The following is a 22,276-nucleotide window of genomic DNA, read 5'->3' as shown; positions in this document are numbered from 1 at the left end:
AACCCGAGAGCGGTAAATGCCACTTTGGCAAAGTGGGGCCAGCTTGATTTCACAATCATTTATTTTTGGAGATAGCTAAATTAAAAAACACATAGACACCAAGGGAGTAACTAACCAACAGTTTACCAGTCAACTGCATCATTAAGAAGGACACAAACGTTGGTGGCCGAAGGACAAGACTGAGAAAAATAGATAACTTGCCAACATTCCAAAAAAAAAAAAAAAATCAAACCCACTGCCGTTGAGTTGATTCCGGCTCACAGAGACCCTGTAGGAAAGAGTAGAGCCCCACAGGGCTTCCAAATGGGAGCAGACTACCACATCTTTCTCCCACGGATTGGCTGGTGGGTTCAAATGCTGACCTTTTGGTTAGCAGCCCAGCACTTTAACCACTGTGCCACCAGGTCTCCTACACTGAAAAAGAAAGTGTATACAATATAACCTAGAAATAACAAAGTTTCCCCCCCTTCTTTTAAAAGAAGGGTTAGAGGAGTCCCTGAAGACCACAGCTAGCATTTGTCAGTAACTTTTTAAAAAGAAAAAAAAAAAAATTCACCATGGAGTTAAAGAGTGAGAATGAGGAATTAATCAGTTCTCGGCTTCTTCCATTCGGCAAGTCAGAAAGAAAAGCTGGCAGGGTCTTCTCAGGAGTCCCAAACACTGGTTCTCCAAAAAAGCCAGCCCACTGAAGCACTTGTCTGCATAATGGACTCCCGCCCTGACCTTGTAATTTACTGCACAATGCATTTATAATCTCACTCAATATAGCCCACTCCTGGGTAAATCTCTTTAACGAGATTAGATGATAAGATACCAAAATTAGGTTTCTAACATTTGCCTAATGTGGAGGCAGAAAAAAAAAAAAGCAGAAAGATTTTGAAAGAAAACGCTGACATTAGAATTTCATTATCTGTCTATTTTTGTTTGCCTCCTCTCTTCAAAGGGAAATAAAAAGCACCAATGAGAGTATTTTCATAATTTTTTTGTTGTTATTGAACAACTACTTGGGTCCCAAACAGGCAGGAAAAAAAAAAAACTATCTGGTTCCAACTACGGTGGCCCTCTGGCTTTCTCCTTTGCCTCTCTAGGACTCTATGGTTATCATGCATTTATGGCTGGCAATCTGAATTGGGTAAGTGAAAAAGAGATTTGTCAGCTGAAGCAAGTCTTTAACCCTTTCATCGTCACTCCAATTGCCTTAAAGTCATACTTTACCACACAATATTGTACAGAAACCCAGGACTGGATCCATAGCTAGTGACACTGGTTTCTCACGCACCATGACTGCAGCCATTGAAATTCACAAGTCTGTGGCACACAGCACTACCAGAGAGATCTCTCTTGAACTCTTCCAAAAAGGCTTGAAGGAAAAAAGTCCATTTTATTTTGCTGCCCTGAATTCCCTAATTTTTTCTTTTTTTCCAGAGCCAGTTATGTGATCGTGCTACAGTATGTTAACACTGTGATGTTCCCTCCCTCTCTCTCTCTCATACATCAGGTCAGAGAAAATGGCATTTTATCTTATAATCAGCAGACAACATACAGTTCTCTCTAGCGCGTTGTGGTATTCCCATCAACTAGGTATTCTGGATGACGAGGGCATCTACTGTAATCAATTGTCAATGAGAAGGGCTGTTACGATGGAGACTAAAGATTACATGGGAAGAGCGGCTTTGAAACTGGTAATTCTTACCAGTTCACTAATAGGAAACGAAACATTAGTTTCACCATGTAGTCTGTATTTCACCCAGCTCATGCCAGTGCAACGTATTATATTACAGTGCTCACAGATTCTAAATTCCTAAACTGCAGTCATCGATAAACGTGTTACTTGCCATAATTTGTGAAATTACTTTGTTCCTAACATCTTTGATGGTTTAAAAAGACCAGAATTGATTTCCTGCACGGCAAAATTGGGGCTACATTGATTTATTGACGTGCAAAATATAATAATATTCTTCATTTACTCTGATGGAAATCAACTTCTCAATTTGAGAGCCTCACTGGGCTTTCACTAGGATTGTTCTGATTTACAGCAATAAACTGAGACCTGGCCCCAAGCCTAGAAACTGGTGGCATCGAAAGGGTTAAACCTGCTATTAGCCGGCCCATTGGCTTTTATTTTGTTTCACCTTATTTTTATGGGAAGGAATAACCCCATTTCTAGTTTGTCACCATGCTGAAAAGTCATGTATGTGGTCTGGGCTCGGGGTTTAGAACAAGGAGGTCTAAGGCTGGAAACCAGGTTGTGCTATTTACTAGCTGTATGACTCTGGAACAGTCATTGAATTTCTCTGAGCCTCAGGTTTCCCATCTGTAAAATGGGCACAAAAGAAAACAGTGCCTTCAAGAATTGTCATGAAGCTCAAAAGCCCTTTGTAAACTATCAGGTCTACCACACCCATTGCCAACGAATCGATTCTGACTCACAGCGACCGTATAGGACAGAGTAGAACTGCACCATAGGGTTTCCAAGGAGCGGCTGGTGGATTTGAGCTGCTGATCTTGTGGTTAGCAGCCGAGCTCTTAACCACTGCACCAGTTGGGCTCCTTCATTACTACCAGGCTAGATTAATGATGGAGAGTAACCAATTACACGCCCAGAACGGCTTCCAGAGGAAGGTCCAAATTCAGGCCTCATCTGATTCAGAAAGGAGGCTCTGGTTGGGCGGGGGGGTACTTTAAAGTCAGGTGACTGCCCTACCAGCAGGGACCTTACGGGTAAACTCTATGAGCTCTGAAAGCCAAGGGCAGCTGGCTGACGCAGCTGAGTGGGGCGGAGGTCAGCTCTGCTAGAGAGCTTCCCAGAACCCCACAACCCATTTCCACACACGTTATTCTGGTCTCTCCTAAACTGTCTGCTGGTGTGGGCATCTACACACCCTGGCTTCATAGGGTGTGACTGGAAAACAGAGGCTCCGTATCAGTCTCCTACTTTCCCACCCATCCAGTCAAACTCACTGCCTCCGGGAAGACCAAGCAGAAGAGAGAGAACTAAGTGGTTTCCCGGGTGAGCAGCCCTGGACGCTCACCTCCACCCTCTCTCACCTGCCCCACTCCTTCTTTCTGTCCTCTCTGAGGGTGGCTCTGTTCCCACAGCCAAGTGCCGGCCCCAGGCACCCCCTGCAAAACCAGGCAGCTGTCCCCACCCAGCCAGCAAGTAGGGACTTGAAACCCTGAGTCCAACCCCTAAACTCTGCCATCTGTGACCTAACCCAGGCTTGGGCCCAGCTGGGGGTGAGGGTGGTGGGTGAGGGGCAGATGAGGTGCCGTTAACCCCTGTACCACCCCACCCTCAGGACCAGAGGCTTGTGAAATTCACACAATAACTCTTTGTTACCTAAGATTACCTAGGATTTAACAAAAATAAATGGCTGGCTTTGCATTGGGTGTCAGGGTGAATGCCCTGCCCTGCAGATACCATTCCCAAGACATTTAAGTCTGGCTAACCCCCCCTGGGATACAGGCCCTTCAGAGCCTCAACCCCTACATCTTGCTGTTATTTTCCTCCCAAGACCCTTTGCCTTCCTTACTTCCATTCCACAACAGGCTATTTTTCATTTACTTTCAAAATAAAAATACTTTCCTTAAATAGGGATTAAATGTCACACATCTTTTTTTCTTGAGTTTGTTTTTTTGTGTTTGGGGTGGAATCCATCCCCTCCCCGACACCAGACTTTTTAACCATGCATGACTCATACCGTTTATTCCCACACAGAGAAACACACTGTATCACTTTCTAATACCACATCTTTCAAAGCATTTTTATACACCTACAAATCAGAATTTCATTTAAAAAAAAAAAGGTCCCCAGTATAATAGTTGGCTTTAACAAGTAAACAGATGGCGGTGGAACTCTTAAATTTTAACAATACTCTGTGTTCTTCTCTAAAACTGGGGGAAAATAAGTATAAATTACATATATGTATGCATAAATACATATACATGCACATATACACACATATACATACAACGTGATGCACCATGTATAGAAAAATGTACCATGTTCAGTAAACATCTAGGTACCTGTTAAAAAAAAAAAAATGCCATCGAGTTGATTCTTAACTCATAGTGACCCTACAGGACAGAGTAGAACTGCCCCACAGGGTTTCCAAGGAGCAGCTGGTGGGTTACAAACTGCTGACCTTTTGTTTAGCATCCAAGCTTTTAACCACTGCGTCACCAGGGCTCCTGAGATACACATATAACCCGCATTAACTCTAAACTGACTGACAAAAGGGTAACTCTCCTTTTTGGCTCCGGCCTCTACTCAAGGTCATATGCCACAGAATGAAGTCCAAGTCCTAAAGGCGGCACGGGAGCCAATGCTCAGCAATAACGTGGACTCTGCAGACGCAGACACGTGGCCAGCCACCAGGCCCGGAGCCAGACAGGGCCCCGGGGAGGAGCCCTGCAGGGACAGGCACTGTCAGCTCCCAGCCTTCAGTGCAGAAAGAAAGGAAAACGGGAGGGAAAAAGCCACTGGGGGCTGAGCAGTGGAGTGGACGCCAAATGAGTAATGGAATAATACGTATGCAAGTGCCAATCTATTTTGAAAGTAACTCCCTTCAGTACTTAGAAAGTAAGGGTAATTTCCAGAAAATCTCATCTCTGTACACATGGACATTACTTGTAGAAGAAATAAGGCTCAACTTACAAATACCCTGCGGTGCATATTCTGCACTCATCCCAGGCGTGGGGATTAGAGCTCCGTGTGCAGAACGAGGGGAGGAGAGGCCCCTCCAGTGCAGAAGTTTATCTGTGAAAGAAACCCAAAATCAAGCACCAAAGCTATCAACAGTGTGCATCGTAAACCATAAGACATCACATTTCGATTCCATTAAAATAGGTTAACATCATTACAACAGCCTTGCAGATAGTTAACAGGCCCAAGGCCTGCCGCAGAAGAACAGTGGTGAGTTGTCTCCCACAGGTTTGTTTTGTTTTTATTTTTGGTCTTTTTTTGGCAAAAGGGAAGGGGTTTCTTTTAGTTATGGGGAAGCCATTTGGATCATTTGCTTTTTTATTTGTTGTTGTTTGATACAATCTTATAAGAGACCTGTAAACAGCAAGAGGGGGATTTGGTATTATTTTAGATAGACTAGAAAACCTAAATAAAAAATCAAATCTGTTGCCATCAGTTGATTTGACTCATATCGACCCTACAGGACAGGGTAGAATTGTCCCCTAGGGTTTCCCCAAGGAGCTCAAGCTGCCAATCTTTTGGTTAGCAGCCATAGCTCTTAACCACTGTGCCACCAGAGCTCCAAGAATGGAGGGATTTATCTGCAAGGCTGGTTGACATGCATATATTTACTTTACAGACAAGCCCAAGCAAAAAGCAATATGCTAGCAGGAAAGAAGTGCATTCGTGAACCATTTCTATGGGACAAAAGCCCACTCTGTCCCCCCGCCCCACTGCCCCTTTTCCCATGCTGAATTTATGGTGGGACCCTCAATGACAGGGCAACCTCGGGCATCTCTGGATTTGGTTGGACCATACTCTAGACTTCTATCAATGGAGAGCTCCATAGGGGCGTGGCTTCTCACAATGCAAAGCAGTGAAGAATAGAGATTAGACCTCTGGGGTTAAAATAACTTAGACCAAGTATCCACCTTGATAGTGAGGACTCGTATCATTAAATGACAAAAAAAAAAAAGAACAGACAGCCTACCAGCAGCACCCAGAAAAAATGGCCCACCTTATCCACTCCACTGTGCTTTGTTGTACTCTGGTGAGGAACACCAACTTCTTGCACAAATATACTTAAACCTAGCAGTAAATCAACCATTTCTAGCCGTAAGACCTTCATGAGAAAGGAAACACTTGGTTTGTGCCGCCTGGAGCTTCTATGGTTTATGTGGTATCTAGCTCTTCCAAGTCCACCTTCGGCTAACTAACCCCGTGGATGTCAAACCTGAGACAGGGCAGGGGATAGATGGAGTCGGAGACCTCAGTGTGTTCTAGAGGTTTGGAGCTGGTGATGGCAGGGAGGCGGGAGAGGAGAGAAGCAGACTTGGATGGTGAGTAAACAGAGTACGTCTCCCATAAGCTTAATATTAAGAGCGCTTAAAAGTCTCGTTGTTATACCCGAGGACAGCAGGTCTCATTTGCAAAATGCATCCTGTTCTCATACAGGCCACGCCGCTGAGTGCAACCAGGGCAGACAGGACAAGGATTCCTTCCATGAGGAGCCCATGGCCAACAATGGTGTGTGGCTCCTGCAAGTTCTCAGACAAACGGCATAAAGCTGATGCTTCCAGGCTGTGGAGCCCTGACCTAGGCAGACAGACAGACAAAGCAGGACCACAAAACCCACCAACACAAGGAGAGGGCGAGACTTAAAAAGCATGTCTTTGTTTTATTGTTTCTGTTAAATGAATTGAGAGTGCGGTGTAAAACTAACTAGACCTGCTCACAGTACTTTTCAGCAAGAAATCTGAGAAAACAGTTTTGCATTTGTTCTTGCGTCAGGTTTTAAATAAGTTTCCGTGTTGCCAAGACTGCAATCCTTTTCCCAGAAAATTCACACATTTGAGGCCCCTTGGTGGCTCCAGCATAACAGCAACATGGTACTTGGACCTTGCGTGAGGACAGTCTAATCCCAAATCCCTGGCCACTTACCCTGGGAAGAAAAGCCTGAGGCCTCCAGCAAGAAAGATGAGAACTGTTAACCTAACCCAGGCCCAGCCACTCACACGGATCTCTTGGCTGGCAAACTTGCCTACAAACCCATTGCCTCGAGCTGCCTGGGCCACTTCTCCACAGTGCCAGGCTACAAGGCAAAGCAGGGCTTCATCAAAGATGAGATACTGAATATCTAGTACAATGGTGTGTTGGTTTTGTTTTGTTTTTTGAGTTGTAAAAATAACCTTAGAGATCATCTAATCTGTGCTTTCATTTTACAGGTGGGGAAACTGAGGCTTTGAGAAATTACATGGGGGCGAGAATTAGAATTAGTCTACTGACTCCTGGTCCAGGGCTCTTTCCTGGGGTACCTATCCCTTCCCTCTGCTGCTCCCATCCTGGTCTCCACTGTCCTAGAAGTGCCAACAAGGAGGTTCTTTCTCTGCAGACCGATTTCCAGTTGCCATCAAGTCAATTCTGACTCACGGGGACCCCGAGTGTGTCAGAATAGAACTGTGCTCCTTAGGGTTTTCAATGGCCAGGCCTTTCTTCCGAAGTGCTTCCGGGTAGACCTGAACCTCAACCTTTTCATTAGCAGCAGAGCATGTGAACTGTTTGTACCACCCAGGGACTCCTGCTGACCCATCTGACAGCTCTTAAAAACCTCTTGGGGGAGAAACCCAGCCCAGTGGTGTTGAGAGAAGCTTTTAAAAGACCCAAATGAACTGACTTGGTTTCAAAATCAGAAACAAACCCTGCTCTGCTTTCTGCTCCTCTTGGCTTACTTCCAGTGTTTTCACCCTCTACCTTGGGTTCCCCTGTAGAATTAGGCAGTCAAAGAGAAACAAACCATTTCTATCATTCTAACAAGCTATTTGCTTTAGACAAAAGCACACTGTCTTTGTGAGAGGGACTCCGACTTCACTTTACCCTCCTCCAGGAAGAGGGTCAAAGCAAAGCCAGTTGGGAACCCCAGCGGATTCTGCTGCTTTCTCGAACACGTCCATAATCTTCTCACTGGTTAGTAGAATCGACATTCCCACAAGAACTGGAAATGCTAAATTTTTAATAGCATCCCTAGGGCTTAACTTCTTGCTATGATGCCTTCAATTATTTCATCAGGGCTCAGGCAAAGTAAAGTATCACAGTTAGTGCCCCTCAGCATCAAACTCAACCAGCAGTTCTGCCCTCCCAGTTCAGGAGGAAAAAAAAAGCTGCCCTTTAGTTAAGGCCTTTCCTCTTCCCACCCTCATTTTAATTCTCCCAGGGAGAGGTGGGCCCCAGATTGCTGGCTGGGAAGTGGGTGCTCTAGCTATGCCCTGTTTCTTTGGTGGGTCTCTCGAGGCAGTGGTTCTCAAAGTGTGGAGCCAGGGCCAGCATCAGCGTCACCTGGGAGCTGACTAGAAGTGCAAGTTCTCAGGCTCCACCTTGGACCACCTGAATGAGAAACTCTAGGGCTGAAGCCCAGCAATCTGAACTGGACCATTCCCCCAGGTGAATCGGGCAAGACGGAGTTTAAGAAGCACTCTCTTAGCACTCTGGAAAAAAGGCCTGGCAATCTGCTTCCAAAAGGTCACAGCCTTGAAAACCCTATGAGGCACAGCTCTACTCTGCAACATACGGGGTCACCATGAGTCAGAATCAACTCAACGGCAGCTGATTTGCTCTTAGGGCAGGGGGAGGAGGGGAAGCTGGAAGCTTTGATGTGTCTGGGCAGAGATCCATTGCCTATGAGGCTGCTGTCCCTTCTCTCCCAGCCCCTCCTCCTTAGGACTGGAACTGTCAAAAATAGCATGCTTGGGAAATTTCTAAGGGTCCTGCCATATAGAATTTGAGGTTCTACCCTCATCATAGACCAGGACAGAGGATAGGCCCAGCCACTCCGTTAGGTACTGCTGTTTCTAAGGAACCTTCTTAGCATACGACGAAACTCAGTGCAGCTTATGTCAAGTAGACGGTGTCCTCACTGGTTCCATAAAGCTGAGACGTCTGAACGCTGCCATGGTACACTGCATGCATGGAGCAATGATAGGACCTGCCGTCTCGCTGTCCGGATTCTCAGATGTGTCATGTTGCCCTCTTCTGATAGTGTTGTAAATGCCTCACAGTCCCCTGGTGAAAGGTGTTTTAACCTGCCCTATTTCACAAAAGTCTCTTTAGGCCCAGCTTTTCCACTTGGGGCCCCAGAACACCTTATGCATTATAAAGATTCCTTACAGCTGAATAAAAATAATGGCTCATTTTTCAGGTCTCATTAAAAATCTGCAACAAATTTGGGAATGTTCTTGATTGGCCCTGAGGTATAGCCCTCCTGTGCCTACGTCAACATGATGGAAATTCATCCAGCCGTTTACTTAGTGTTACACTGGTCACTTTTCATTTCTCTGCACATGAAGTAGAGCCCTGGTGTTGTAGTGGTTAAGAGCTACGGCTGCTAACCAAAAGGTCAGCAGTTTCAATCCACCAGCCGCTTCTTGGAAACGCTGTGGGGCAGTTCTACTCTGTCCTATAGGGTCGCTATGAGTCGGAATCAACTCAATGGTAAGGGGTTGGGTTGGGTTGGGTTGGGTTTGGGTTTATACATGAGTTACCAACTTGCCATGTGGAGCTCTAAAAGCCCAGTGAGATGTCCCTGGACTTTACAGTCAGTCATTAAGTCAAGTTTTTAGCTTCCCTCAAGAGCATCGCAAGAATTTCTTGACCAGTAACATGCTACTTGTTTCTGAAACTAATCACTGGACATGCAACACAACCACATTACTGTCTACTAACCCAACGAGTAATGCTGCTCACATACAAATGTGCGTAAACAGCTATGCACAAGTGTCATTTCCAACACACGTACGGATGGCTTCCAGAGCCCAGCTTATGTCAGGTATTAAAATCCCTGGTCTCTCTAGAGGCGTACACAGATGTTTGCTGTTCACTAAAACATATATGTCTATATAAACTTTTTTTTTCTTAAACGTATGTTTAACTTCTGTGTTTTTCTAATAAGACAGAGCACCTAAGAAGTCAAGTTGACCCCAAGCGAAATGGGCTACCTGGTGCAGCCATGATTTCCCTTTTACCCGGGGTCTTCAAGAAGAGAATGGATGGTAACCTACCATGATGGAGACGAGATCTCTGTGTTGGTGACAGGCTTTAAGAAAGGACTCTTAGGGCTCTTCCAGCTCCACAATTCTCAAGCCTTCCCCCTCCCTCAATAGCCACCTTCCAGACTACATTTCACATCCCTGAGTGGTGCAAAAGGTTAACATACTCTGTTGCTAGCTGAAAGGTTGGAAGTTCAAGACCACCCAGAAGCACTTCAGAAGAAAAGCTTGGTGATCTGCTTTTGAAAAATTGGCCGTTGAAAATACCACGGGGCACAGTTCTACTCTTACACACATCAGGTCACCATGACTCAATGACAACTGGTTTTTAGAATACACTTAAAAGGCATCTTGAGAGGTTGTAAAATTCCCCGAGTGTATCAACTCCAGTTCCATTAACATTACTGGATTCAAGGCACACACGTAACAGCAGAGCAGCTAGCTAGTCTGCAACCTGTGATACGCAGACCACACGGCCTTGCTTGCTGAAAGTGAAGAAGACTTGGAGGACTTACTGATGAAGATCAAAGACCACAGCCTTGAGTATGGATTACACCTCAACATAAAGAAAACAAAAATCCTCACAACCGGACCAATAAGTAACATCACCACACACGGAGAAAATGCTGGAGTTGTCAAAGATTTCATTTGACTTGGATCCACAATCAATGCCCATGGAAGCAGCAGTCAGGAAATCAAATGATGTACTGCACTGGGTGAATCTGCTGCAGAAGATCTCTCATTTAAAGTATCAAAAAGCAAAGATGTCACTTTGAGGGCTAAGGTGCGCCTGACCCAAGTCATGATATTTTCAATCACATAATATGCATCTGAAAGCTGGATAATGAATAAGGAAGACTGCAGAATAACTGATGCATTTAAATTATGGCTTTGTCAAAGAATACCGAATATACCGTGAACTGCCAGAAGAACGAACAAACCTGTCTTGGAAGAAGTACAGCCAGAGTGCTCGTTAGAAAATAAGACAGCGAGACTTTGTCTCACATACGTTGGACATGTTGTCAGGAGGGCCCCTTCCCTGAAGGAGGACGTCATACTGGGTAGAGGGTCATCGATAAAGAGGAAGACCCTCAACCAGATGGCCTGACACAGTGGCTGTAACAATGGGCTCAAACACAGCAGTGACTGCGAGGCTGGCATAGGACCAGGCAGTGTCTCGTTCTGTTGAACTCAGGGTTGCTATGAGTTGGAACTGACTCAACAGCACCTATCAACAACAACAGGTCGTCTGGGCTACAGACTTCTTTATTTAACCAGAGAACAAATCCACCAAAATGTCTTCTAGTCAAATGTTTCTAGCTCCTAACCCTAGATACCAGCTCTTCTCTCTCAAATTCTGTTACTTATCAGAGTATTATAGAGCAAACATTGTTATGCCCATGGCTTGAGATGTCTGTTTGGACTGAAAATGTGCCAGCTTTATCACCGCTAACAGACTGCTTAATTAACCTTCTGATATTGTCAAAATCTCATTCCCTTTTCTTCTAGAAAGGAGCACTTACACGAGCATTTTCCTCCCCTGCTTTTTTTTACCGGCTATGGTTTTACGGCTTGAAGATGCTCTTCAAAAAGCATATTCTGCAAAAATGAAAGCGAGCAAGATTCCCAAAGTCACTACACTCCAAAACTCCTTGGCGGAAGCTTGTTCATGATTCTTCTTATATTCCTTGATACTGCTTCACCAGTGACTTCAACTACATAAATCACTCATTTAAAACTCGTTTTCTTTTTTGACTTATTCTATCCTTTCAGAGCTTTGAGGACTGAAACAACGCGTTCCTAATTTCACCTTCTAAGAGTTCTCATCCTAGGCATTCACTCTATAAGGGGCGATCGGAAGAATGACATCTTTCATGCACCTCTATAAAAATGCAAAAAATGTAAGCCACCAATCTGTCAGGCCTAAACAAAATTTTCTGCAATCTGTGTCTTTAACATAAGCAAAGCACATAATTCAAAAAAAGAAAAAAAAGAGCTTGCTTTTCTGAAGAATAAAGACATTGTGTTCCATCTTTGTGTTGAAATGCAGATTTCCCACTAAAAGGCAAATCCTTCATTTTAAAAGGTTGAATAGGGTGGTACTTAAAAAAAGAATTCCAGCTGGTTAAATTTAGGATGTTGAAAAAAGTTCACTCCAATAATATTCTTTGGCTCTGGGCCCAAAGTATTTTCACTTGATGGTGAATTAGATAAATTTTTATTACACTTTAAGCTTTTGCCTCTTAGAATGGTAGAACTTACCTAAGACGAGAATGACAAGGCAGGTGCATAAATAGACAAACTGTCTTAGGACAATTTTTTTGTTTGTTTAACCACGTACCTCACTATGCAAAATGTGTTCCCAGGAGAAATTCCTTTCATTCATTCTTTCATGCATTCATTCAACAAATATTTACCAAGTGCCTATAATGCCCAAGGCAAAGGGCTAGCCTCTGCGGGTAGTACAAAGAAAATCATACACCGACCTCCCCATAGCAGCCTTCATCTAGCAGAGAAGATAAGGTCCGAGCAGAAATAACTCCACTCCAATGTAGACACTGTGTCATGAGACAGGTACAGAGAAACTGCTGTCGAAATTCAAAGGAAGAGAAACTACTTCCACTTGGAGGGGAGGAGGGAGGAGTTAACTTATGAACTGGACCTGGAGAAGACAAGAGGAAGGATTTTCTAGACAAAAAGAAAAAGCAGATACGGAAGCTCAGAGAGAAAGCCCTACAGAGCAAGTGGGGCACAACAGGCTTGAATCAACTGTAACTGTTACAATTGTAACTACAAATGGAATTAACTACTAGTTACATTAAAATCAATATATTGGACACCATTTCATTGAGTCAACAACAGAGGTTATCATTGCCGTTGGGTGCCTGCTGCTGCTGGGTGCCATCGAGTTGATTCAAACTCATGTGACTGAGTAGACCTACCTAGGTTTTCGTGGCTGTAATCTTTACAGAAGCAAATCACCTTTCCGTTGGCAGCTCAGAGTTTAACTGTTGAGCCATCAGGGCTCCTTGACCACAGAGATTACAAGCATCTAAATAAATCCTCTGAGGACTTTGGTGAAGTCTTCAGCTTTCACAAGTTTACGTCTTCAAATAGCACATTTTCTTAAAATAAGGGACATAGTCATGTGGACGCTGAGAAACTCTTCATGAAAGTTCATCTGTCCCATTTTGTTCTCCCCCACCTCAATTGTTTTACCCTGATGAGTGGTGGGTGGTCAGCCATCACAGAACTCTCTGTGTTTTACTCCTCTGAGTCAGACAAACAAGCGTTGATAGCCATGTTCTTCTCTCAGTACTGCCTCCCTGGCTTAAATAATCTATTTCAGATGTATCACTGCCAGTTTAAGATGGGCTTGCACTTGCTGACACATTTTCAACAAATGACTGTGCAAGAAATGTTGAGATTTTCCTATACTGCTTTGTCTCTTCAATCATCAACTTGGCTTTCCCTCCAAATTCCCCCTCTTTCTCCTCTTCAAAGCTGTGGGGAGAGGAGGGGTAACCTTGTTCCTGCTGGGAGTACTTAAGTGAGATGGGGGGGTGTGGGGGTGTGGGGGTGTGTGTGCGCGCGCACAGGCTCGTCTCCACCTGAGATTTTTTCAGGTTATTTGGAGGAATTTGAGAGCCTTGTCCAGTGCATCACATCATGAGCCCCATTGAAGCCCACCCCCCCACCCCCCAGATTCTTTTCTTCCTTTGGGATGTCAGTGTCTGGCGAGATTGCTACAGCAAAGTCAGGAATCTGGGTTCTTCATTTCCAGCTCTGCCACTTACTAGCTGTTTGTGACTAGAGTGAACGTTTTCCCCTTTCCAGCCCTTACTTTTCTCGTCTTTAAGAAGAGAAGTCTGGATTTGATGGATGACTTCTCCCTCCGGTTTCCTAGGTCAGTCTAGGCCTCCTCGGGGACTGGTCCCAGGGCAGGAACACTGGACAGTTACAAGACCTACTATGGGCCATCTTAAAAGTTAACCATGATGTGCCCCTTGTTACCCTGCAGGCATTAGGAAGAACCAAAAGGAGAGTGTGGAGTCCCTGGGTGGTGTAAATGGTTAACACGCTCAGCTGCTAACCAAAAGGTTGGAGATTCAAGGCCACCCATAGGCACTTCAGAAGAAAGGCCTGTTGAGCTGCTTCTGAAAAGTCAACCACTGAAAGCCCTATGGAGCACAGTTCTACTCAGACACACACGCGGCTGCTATGAGTCGCATGAGCTGGAGGACAGACAGGTGGTCCGACAGAAGACTGGGGGCTGAGTGCAGCCCCCAGGAGAATTCCTAGACTAGGAGAACAAGCCTAATGATGGATTTCAACCTCCTGGGCACAGTCCTGTAAAGATCACCTGTCTGACCTTCAAGGAGGAAACCTAGTTGAGCCCTGAGCCAACGAGAGTGAAGGTCAGAGGAAACCAAAATGAAGCTTCCCACAAACCCAGCTAGATGTCAAGGAAACAGGTCTCTGTGCCCCACGCCAGAAGGCCAGTGGCAAAGCTCAGCCTCACACCAGAGCCTGGCAACCACTGCCCACCGTGCACACACAAAAAAAATCAAAAACCAAACCCGCAGCCATCGAGTCGATTTCAATTCACAGCAACCCTACAGGACAGAGTAGAACTGCCCCATAGGGTTTCCAAGGAGCTGCTGGTGGGTTTGAACTGCTGACCTTTTGGTTAACAGTCAAGCTCTTAACCACTGCGCCATGGCACACACACAGGACTCTAACAAGAGTAAGATTCCTCTTCGTAGTCACCCCAAACCATGCAGGCCAGGCCCCGGTGTTCTGGGCCAATTTGAAGGGTTCCTGGAAAGCTGTGTGTAAACTGAATCACACTTGCTAACTGACATGATCTCAGAGATGCCTCATCACCCTTTCAGCTCAGGGAAAATTGGCAGGGCTTCTAGCATTTTACCTCTAAGTGCTTCTTCCTTCCCTCAACCCCTTGGTGAAGCAGTTAACAGTCTGTAAACAAACACTCTGAGTTCAGCGGGGGGAGCTCAGGATTTAAAGGAACCCTGTGAAACCCTGGTGGCGTAGTGGTTAAGTGCTACGGCTGCTAAACAAAGGGCCGGCAGTTCGAATCCGCCAGGCGATCCTTGGAAACTCTATGGGGCAGTTCTACTCCGTCCTATAGGGTCGCTATGAGTTGAAATTGACTCGATGGCGCTGGGTGGGTTTTTTGTGAAGAAACTTTTCGAAAACTTAACAATCTTTCTGTAAAGTGAAAAACTCACCTTCTAATTTATCCGTTCCCATTGATGAGACTTCGGTGTTTATGGGGCTTCTCCCAAAGTGGGACTCGACTACAAGGCTTGTGTGGGCAGGAGGGCTGAGCAAAACTAGACTGCCCTGAACATGTTTGTCCAACCAAACTGTCCAGACTCACAAGTGTCTGTAGACACCAACCCCCCCTCCCCACCCCACCCAAGAAATAAAGAATGGGATCATAGTCTCAGGTACCTGGAAAGCCTCAAAAACAACACCTCAATTTCTCATGAGTTTAGTACCAGATGCCTGGGGAGCGGGAATGAGCATTTCCCACTGAGGCGAGGAAAAAGCCTTTGGGCTGTCAGGATGGGTCTGATGAGACTGACCATTCGCTTAACAAATGTTTTAAGTCTGATAAACACTAGCCAGGGAGTGAAGGACTTGTCTATCAAAGCCAGCAGAACATGCAACTCCCAAATTACTCTGAAGAGGCCACCCTGAGTCTTTTTATCTGTCATCTCCCAACAAATGCAATTTATGCCACTATATCATCATTCTGATGGGCCTCCATAAAATGCCAAAATAAGCTAAAGAAAACTAAGCTCGACACCTGAAAGAAGACCCCTGAGGTTTTCAGGTGTTGCTGGGCCTTGAGGAGGAGGAAGTCGGTGGAGGCAGGCAGGCTGCGTGACTAGGAAAGAGACAGGCTTGGTCAGTAGGTATGAGTAGGCCCAGGCAACACTGAGCCCAGAGAGCTAGAGTTCACTTGTCTTGCCTCCATGACTAGTTGGTGCAACTCTTCAATGGGAGACCAGTCAGAAGAACCAGCACCCCAGGAAGGCTCCGTCAGGCCACTCGCACTACTGGCTAAATTAGAGAATTCTGCCTTCAAGCCTGGCCCTTCCAAAGGAAGTATGTCCTGGCCTTTGTGGGGAGGCTTTATATTCTTCCCAAAGTACATTTCTCACGGTAACCCTGTGGGACGTGTCATTATTCCCAGCTCCCCAGTGGAACATGGAAGATCTCAGAAGTATCCTACTGAAGGTCGCAGACCAGCGGGGTGAGCGCAGAATCCTGCCACCTCCATGGGGGCCAAACTATGTCTGCCATCCACTCCACTCGCCTCAGGAGCCATCAAGGTGGGCCAAGGCAGAAAGCACTGTCTGGACCCTAGTCCCAAAACCACATACAGGTAATCGCTTGCTTTTCTGGGACAATACAGTGTCACATGTACATCGGAGGAAGTGGGGAATGCACACACCACCAGCCTAACACTCTGTGACAACCTTGGCCAAGAGATTCTTAGAGCCAGCACCGGCCATTCTCCAGAATTAAAATCTGTTATGTCCTACGGTTAACAAAGAACTGTTCAGAAATTATGAGGACTAATTTAAGGCTTCAAAGCCCTATAAACTAAAAAGAAAATGGTCTAGCAGGTCAGGCTCTGACATTTCTTCAGAACAAAAGTAGGCTGCCCTTTCGCCTGAGGTGAGATGGGACCCAGGAGGGTTCTGGCCCTGTGAGGCCAGACCGTGAGTCCTTCTTTCAGGAACAGGTCTCTGACCACCCAGGGCTCCTCTGACTTCTGCCCGGGGGCAGCTGCTACCATCTCCTCAGTCCCTCAGCAGCCGGTCCTCCACCCAGGCACGGAGCAGCCAAGAGCCGGCCTCCGTCCCAAGCCTTATGACTAGGGTACCACAGAGCAAAGGAGAGGTAAACGCAGTTATCTGAGTCCTATTTTCTTGGCTTCATAGTTATTTTCCTGGCTTTTGACCCTATTTCTAACCTTTCATTTATATCACTGACCAACCTGGAAAGAGTGATGTGAACAAAAAGGAGATAGTCACAGGTATAATTTGCAATCATTTCAGAGAGAGGCCCCCATCCAGCCACAGGGTGGGTGCAGGTGGCTGTCGCCAGGTTTACTAATTCTGCTGATTCAATGGAGGCAACCTCCAGAGTTACTAGACACCTCCAAGCTCCTCACACCAGGAACACACCAGTCAATTTCTTTCTGCTCACTGGATCTGACCACTTGGGAATACAGCTTTTGGAGACCTGGCCTCGCTAGGCAAAGGGACCACGTTCCCCCTTTCCTTTCTCCACAGGCACCAAGAGGAGGGGGGCCAGAGGGACAGCACACTACTGGGGCGATTATAAGCTCATCTGTTATTCTGAATCTCTCTAAGGCCACTTGGAGCCCTGGTGGTGCAGTGGTTAAGAGCTACAGTGGCTAATCAAATGGTAGGCAGTTCAAATCCACCAGCCACTCCTTGGAAGCCCTATAGTGCAGTTCTACTCTATCCTATAGGGTCGCTATGAGTCAGAATCGACTCAGTGGCAACAGGTATGTATGTATATAAGGCCACTTGGTCCCTGGGTGGTACAAATAACCTAGAGGTTGGTAGTTTGAATCCACCCAGAGGCACCACAGAAGAAAGGCCTGGCAACCTTCTCCCTCCACCAAGAATAAAAAAGTACAGCCAAGGAAACCCTGTGGAGCAGTTCAACTCTGACACACAGAGGTCACAGCTGTTAAGGCCACCCTGGAAGTGAGGTTTGTGGTCCGGCATTCCCAGCTACACTCTCTTTCCAGGCAGTCCCAACACGAGGCTGACCTGGAGCCACCAGTGTCCAGATCTCTCAGGTCTACCAGGAACGTGCCAGACTCAGCTCTCCCTTAACAAACCCCTCAGGCTGAAATCCCCTTGCTCCCAGAGCCTCAACTTTCGAAGGCTGGGTAGAAAGCCCCCGCTGTCACCGGCCCACAGATCGCCGCCACCACGGCGCTGAAGCCCTGTCAGGCAGTGGGGAGTGTGGACAGGAGGGCTGACGTGGTTTCAAAGAGGCCGACCAGGCAAGAACCGTCCTGTACTCCTGCCCCGGCTCTAATGCAATAAAACGTCTTTTATCAACGTAATTCAAGGCAAAGAGTCAAGGGTCTATCACCATTTTAAAGAGGCTTATTACACGGCCACAAAAATTTGCCTCAGGCTCAAACCTGGCACGTAAGGTATCAGCGTGGGACAGGTTCTTTTGATTTGATTTTATTTTCTTACAAAATCTGAAAATGAAATGCTTCTGTCCCTCCCTTCCCCCAACCGTTTTCTTTCTTTCTTTTTTGATTTATGGGGAGGAGGAACGAAATCTAAGTTCACAGGTTGGGACAACTCCGCTCCGCTTTCTCACTCAAAAGCTGCTTTTGTTAAATCATACTTTGCATTTATGGCCTGCGGCTCTTGGCTGAGCTGGCGGCTCCTCCAGCAAGGAGCAGGCTGTGGACTTCCCTGGGCGGGCGGGCAGAGGCCCCGCTGAGGGCTGCCCTCTGTGTACCGAGGGCACTCACACTCAGCTCAGGGGCGTGAAGCACCTGGTAGGACTCTGCTGGGGTACAGAGGACCCCCAGCCCTCTATTACTCTTCTCCTGGACCAAGGACTCCAAGTTCTCATGCACCTACCACTGCCGATTCCCTAGCTCAAGTTCAAGCCTTCTGAGAACCAAGACTACATCGTCCTTTCTGGACAAAGAAGAGACCCTCAACAAATACTCAGAAACCAAGTCTGTCTGGTGGACTTTTCGTCTTGCTGGAGAGTTCTCGTAAAAGACCTGGCTGGAAGGACCCTGCCCTGGAGCCCGCAGTGACGGGGAAACCCTCCCTTCTGGCAGTCTTGGGGCTCTCCTGGGTAAATGATTCACCAACCAAGAAGGACCCGGATCAGCCTTGACCCAGTCGGTGATGGCAGCCCCTTGAGAGTGGATGCTGATCCATCGGGTTCACAGTACCATTTCGGCAATCTGTGATTGCATATTTACTCGGTGGTTGTTAACAGACAATTGGGTTGATAATTCACCATCCAAACGCGGGGTAAATTACCTGTTAGAGGAGTTACAATGGGTGTCGAATTTCGTCACAATCTTCTGATGACTTGTCTCAATTACCTGGTCTGGGTCACCCTCCTCTCCCTCTTTTTTTTTTTTTTTTTAGTTTTTTTAAAGCAGCCCCACATTCTCCTCTATGCTCATCCTCCACCGGCACCCCCATCTCCCCGCCCCAACAGAAAGAATAGCGTGAAGTCCTTCGGTTGAAACAATCCTATACGGAACCTACAGTTTTGCTCCATTAAAAGGGCTTAGCAATAGGGCTGGGAAGCTAGCCATGGAAGGCCGGTTGAAAGCCGGCTGGATGACCTCACCCACCTCCCCGCCACAGGCTTGGAGCACACCTGCAACAGCCCACACCTCCTCGATCGCCCAAGTTGCAACAGGGCCTGGCACAGCCCCATGGAGGCCACAGCCCAGGGAAGAAAGAGCGCAGAGCCTTTGTGAGCTCTGTGAGGTCCGGGCTTCCCAGCAGGATGACTGGCAAGGATTCTGCAATGTACATTGATAGCCCTGGGTTTAGCAGACAAACCTGGGAGAGCTTCCCTTCCCACCCAACACTCTGTACCCAAAGCCAGACATCCACCTTTGCTTGGGACGCATTGGAGGGTATGAAGAGAGAAACACTTACACTCTGGAAACGATCAGGGCAAGGGTCCCAGGAAAAGTGAAAACAGAACAGTAGCAATCAGCCTCGCTGTGGTCCCCAAAGAGCTAAGCCGTGCCCTCCCTTTACACCTCGTCTGAGGTTTTAACACGCTACACCTCACCCACCACAAGGCATAACCATGCTTTCAGGGTCAAAGTAATTTCTGCTCCCCAAGAGGGGAGTGTGGGCAGCCAACCTGGAGCACCTCGACTGGAACTGATGCCACCAGGTCTCTGAGCTGCAGAGCTTGGCAGGAAACCAAGGCAAGACAGGAGTCCTTGAGCACACCCATGAAGGAGTGGGGACAAGGGTGACATCCACTGCAGGCACCTGGGTGACCGGGTTTCTTCTCCATTTCAGTGGGACGTGATGCTTTTAAAAATCATTCTTTGATAAGCCCCCTTCCTCATATCTCTCTCTCTCTCGTACACTCAGCACACACAGGCACACACTACTCAGGGCTCCTGTGTTTTCAAGGCTTCCCCTCTCCCCTCGCACAGGAGATTAGTTTTCTAATAGACCATCAATACATTTCCCGTTGTAGTAGGAGAACCTTTTGAGCACCACAGTGTCCTGGAATAAAAAGAGCCCAGCAAGCTCTCTGGGGAGTGAACTGGGAAAGGCCCTGACGATAGCCATCCCCATACCCATTGCAGTGGAGTCAATTCTGACTCCCACTGACCACACTCGGAAAAATTCTCATACTCGGAAACCTACCCAGATACAGAGAACTTCTCTGGAACCTGTGGTCAGTTCCAATCTTGGTGCCCAAAGAACGGTGGGAGGACTGATGTTTCCCAGCCTAACATCCCCTCATCTAGGGTCTCCTGACTCAGACTTGTTAAATGGGGGATTTCTGTACACTTAGTCAATGCTGTACCACCATTCTGTCTAGAGCATTTAGCTTAGTTCAGTTTGTTGTTGTTTGTTCAGGCTGTGGGTTTTTTTTCCCCCCATTAAAAAAAAAAAAAAAAAATTGGAGCCAGATTTCTGTTTCTTGTTCACGGAGAGGACAGAAGGAGGGTGTGCGTGGAGGAGGTGTGTGGGGAGAAGGCTGATGGATGGAGCTGGGCCGAGAATATCCAGAATTGGAGGGAAGTGAGAACTGGCACTTTTCCTTGGCTTCCAAACAGTCGCAGTTTCCACTGACGCTGCTGAGTTCCCGGGCACCAGGCACTGGGAGTGGGGCAGGGCCATGTGAAAACTTCGCCACAACCCAGGATTTGGCATTTCAATCCACAGGAAGCCAGAGGAACTGGAGGGACTTCTTATTTATAGATCTGCAGATGAAGTGAATGCGATAGCCAAAATGCACTTCTTGTGTATCTGAAGAAGCCATGCATTTTCAGACCTGGAAAGTTTCCCAAGACGGAGTATCACCCAGCCCTGAGAGCACGCTGCATCCCAAGGTTAGCTCAGGTTCCCAAACCCGGGGCAGAGGCGGCTGCTTCCGAGGTAGCTCAAGAATTCTGCTTTGAAGGGGAGGTCGGTCCAACACCACATTTAACTGGATTCAGTTCATCTGATTATACAGTACCTTCCTTTCTGGAATATGTAATCATCTCTTCCTGATGACATTTTAAATATCCAGCTAGACAAATAATCGCAGCAATAATTGATAGCAGAGTCAAGTGGAAAGATCATTGATTGGCAGAGTCCCCACCGAAATGAATGTTCTTCTTTCCAACATGAGAGGAATGGGGCTTAAATCTAACTTTCCCTGATAAATGTGCAAACTCTGATTTACCGAGAAAGGCGCTGCAAGGAAGCCCGCACTTCAGCCTGTGATGGCGTTGTGAGGTGTTTGAGAAGATGTGGGCAGCGTGATACATTGTATTATTTATGTCCCAGGAGTAACTGCAAGGATGGAGTGGGTAGTTTGAGGAGCATCAAAACGGGCAAGAGAAGACTTGCTACGTGTTGCCCCCTTGGTGCTGTGCTGCCTGCAGGACGCTAGCCCACAATCAAGGACTGCAGCCCTCCCCCTCTCTAATGTAGATCCCCTGCAGAGAAATGGTCTTGGGGTAGAGGTACCCAAAAAGGAAGACAAACAGATGATCTGCTCCATTGAGGCCCTTGAAAGCCGATTTAAATCAATGCCTCAAACTGGGATTCAAGTTCCCTTCCCCTGTGCATGGTGCAAACGGCCCTGGAAAGGGCTGGGGGGCCTGGGCTGTCTCCCCAAATGACCTCAAAGCAAGTTCCGGGTACAATCTGTTTCTGGGTCCAAGGTAGACTCCAAATCCACTGCTGCCCATACCATGTCTTTTGATTGCAATATTCAAGTCATTGCTGTATGGGACACAGTTTTCAACAACTCAATCCCTGTGGAAAGCTGCAACGGTCAGAGATAACTTACCGGAGACGAGTCTCCAGGAAGCATCAAATGCACGAGCTGGCATATTAGCCGAAGCGGATTACGGTAAGGAAAATCTAAAACAGAAAATGTATCTGAATGCTCCCATTAGCAACAAAGGCAAGGACCCGGGGGTGGGGTCTGAGCGTTTGCCCGAACCACCAGGCTGGGGATTTCTCTTTCTTGCTTATTCTTTTTCTTCTTGTTGCTTGTTCATTCTTCCTTCTTTTCCTTTCTTCTTCTTCCTTTTTTTTTTTTTTTTCTTGGTGCCTTTTTTCCCCACTTGAAACTGAACCGTTATGAGTGAGTTAGTCTCATACCAAACCAAACCCACTGCCGTCATGTCGATTCCGACTCATGGTGACCCTACAGGACAGAGTAGAACTGCCCCATAGGGTTTCCAAGGATATAAATCTCTAGGGAAGAAGACTGCCACATCTTT

The 22,276-nt window shown here is 46.7% G+C and overlaps 1 protein-coding gene across 11 annotated transcripts in view; it reads right to left on the bottom strand.

Moving 5' to 3' along the window:
• The window catches only part of BCL11A (BCL11 transcription factor A), a 107,645-nt gene that overhangs the window by 11,237 nt on the left and 74,132 nt on the right, over positions 1-22,276 (bottom strand). For 7 of the 11 annotated variants that reach the window (XM_049870183.1, XM_049870185.1, XM_049870191.1 and 4 more), the window contains one exon: positions 4,658-4,759. The exons of the other annotated variants lie outside the window; for them this stretch is intronic. In XM_049870183.1, the coding sequence (XP_049726140.1) occupies positions 4,658-4,759 (102 nt within the window). The remainder of the gene's footprint in view (positions 1-4,657; positions 4,760-22,276) is intronic. 11 annotated transcript variants of the gene reach the window in all.

The sequence above is a fragment of the Elephas maximus genome, chromosome 26 (genome assembly GCF_024166365.1).
Source record: "Elephas maximus indicus isolate mEleMax1 chromosome 26, mEleMax1 primary haplotype, whole genome shotgun sequence".
Lineage (NCBI taxonomy): Eukaryota > Metazoa > Chordata > Mammalia > Proboscidea > Elephantidae > Elephas > Elephas maximus.
This window is presented reverse-complemented; position numbering and strand designations above follow the sequence as displayed.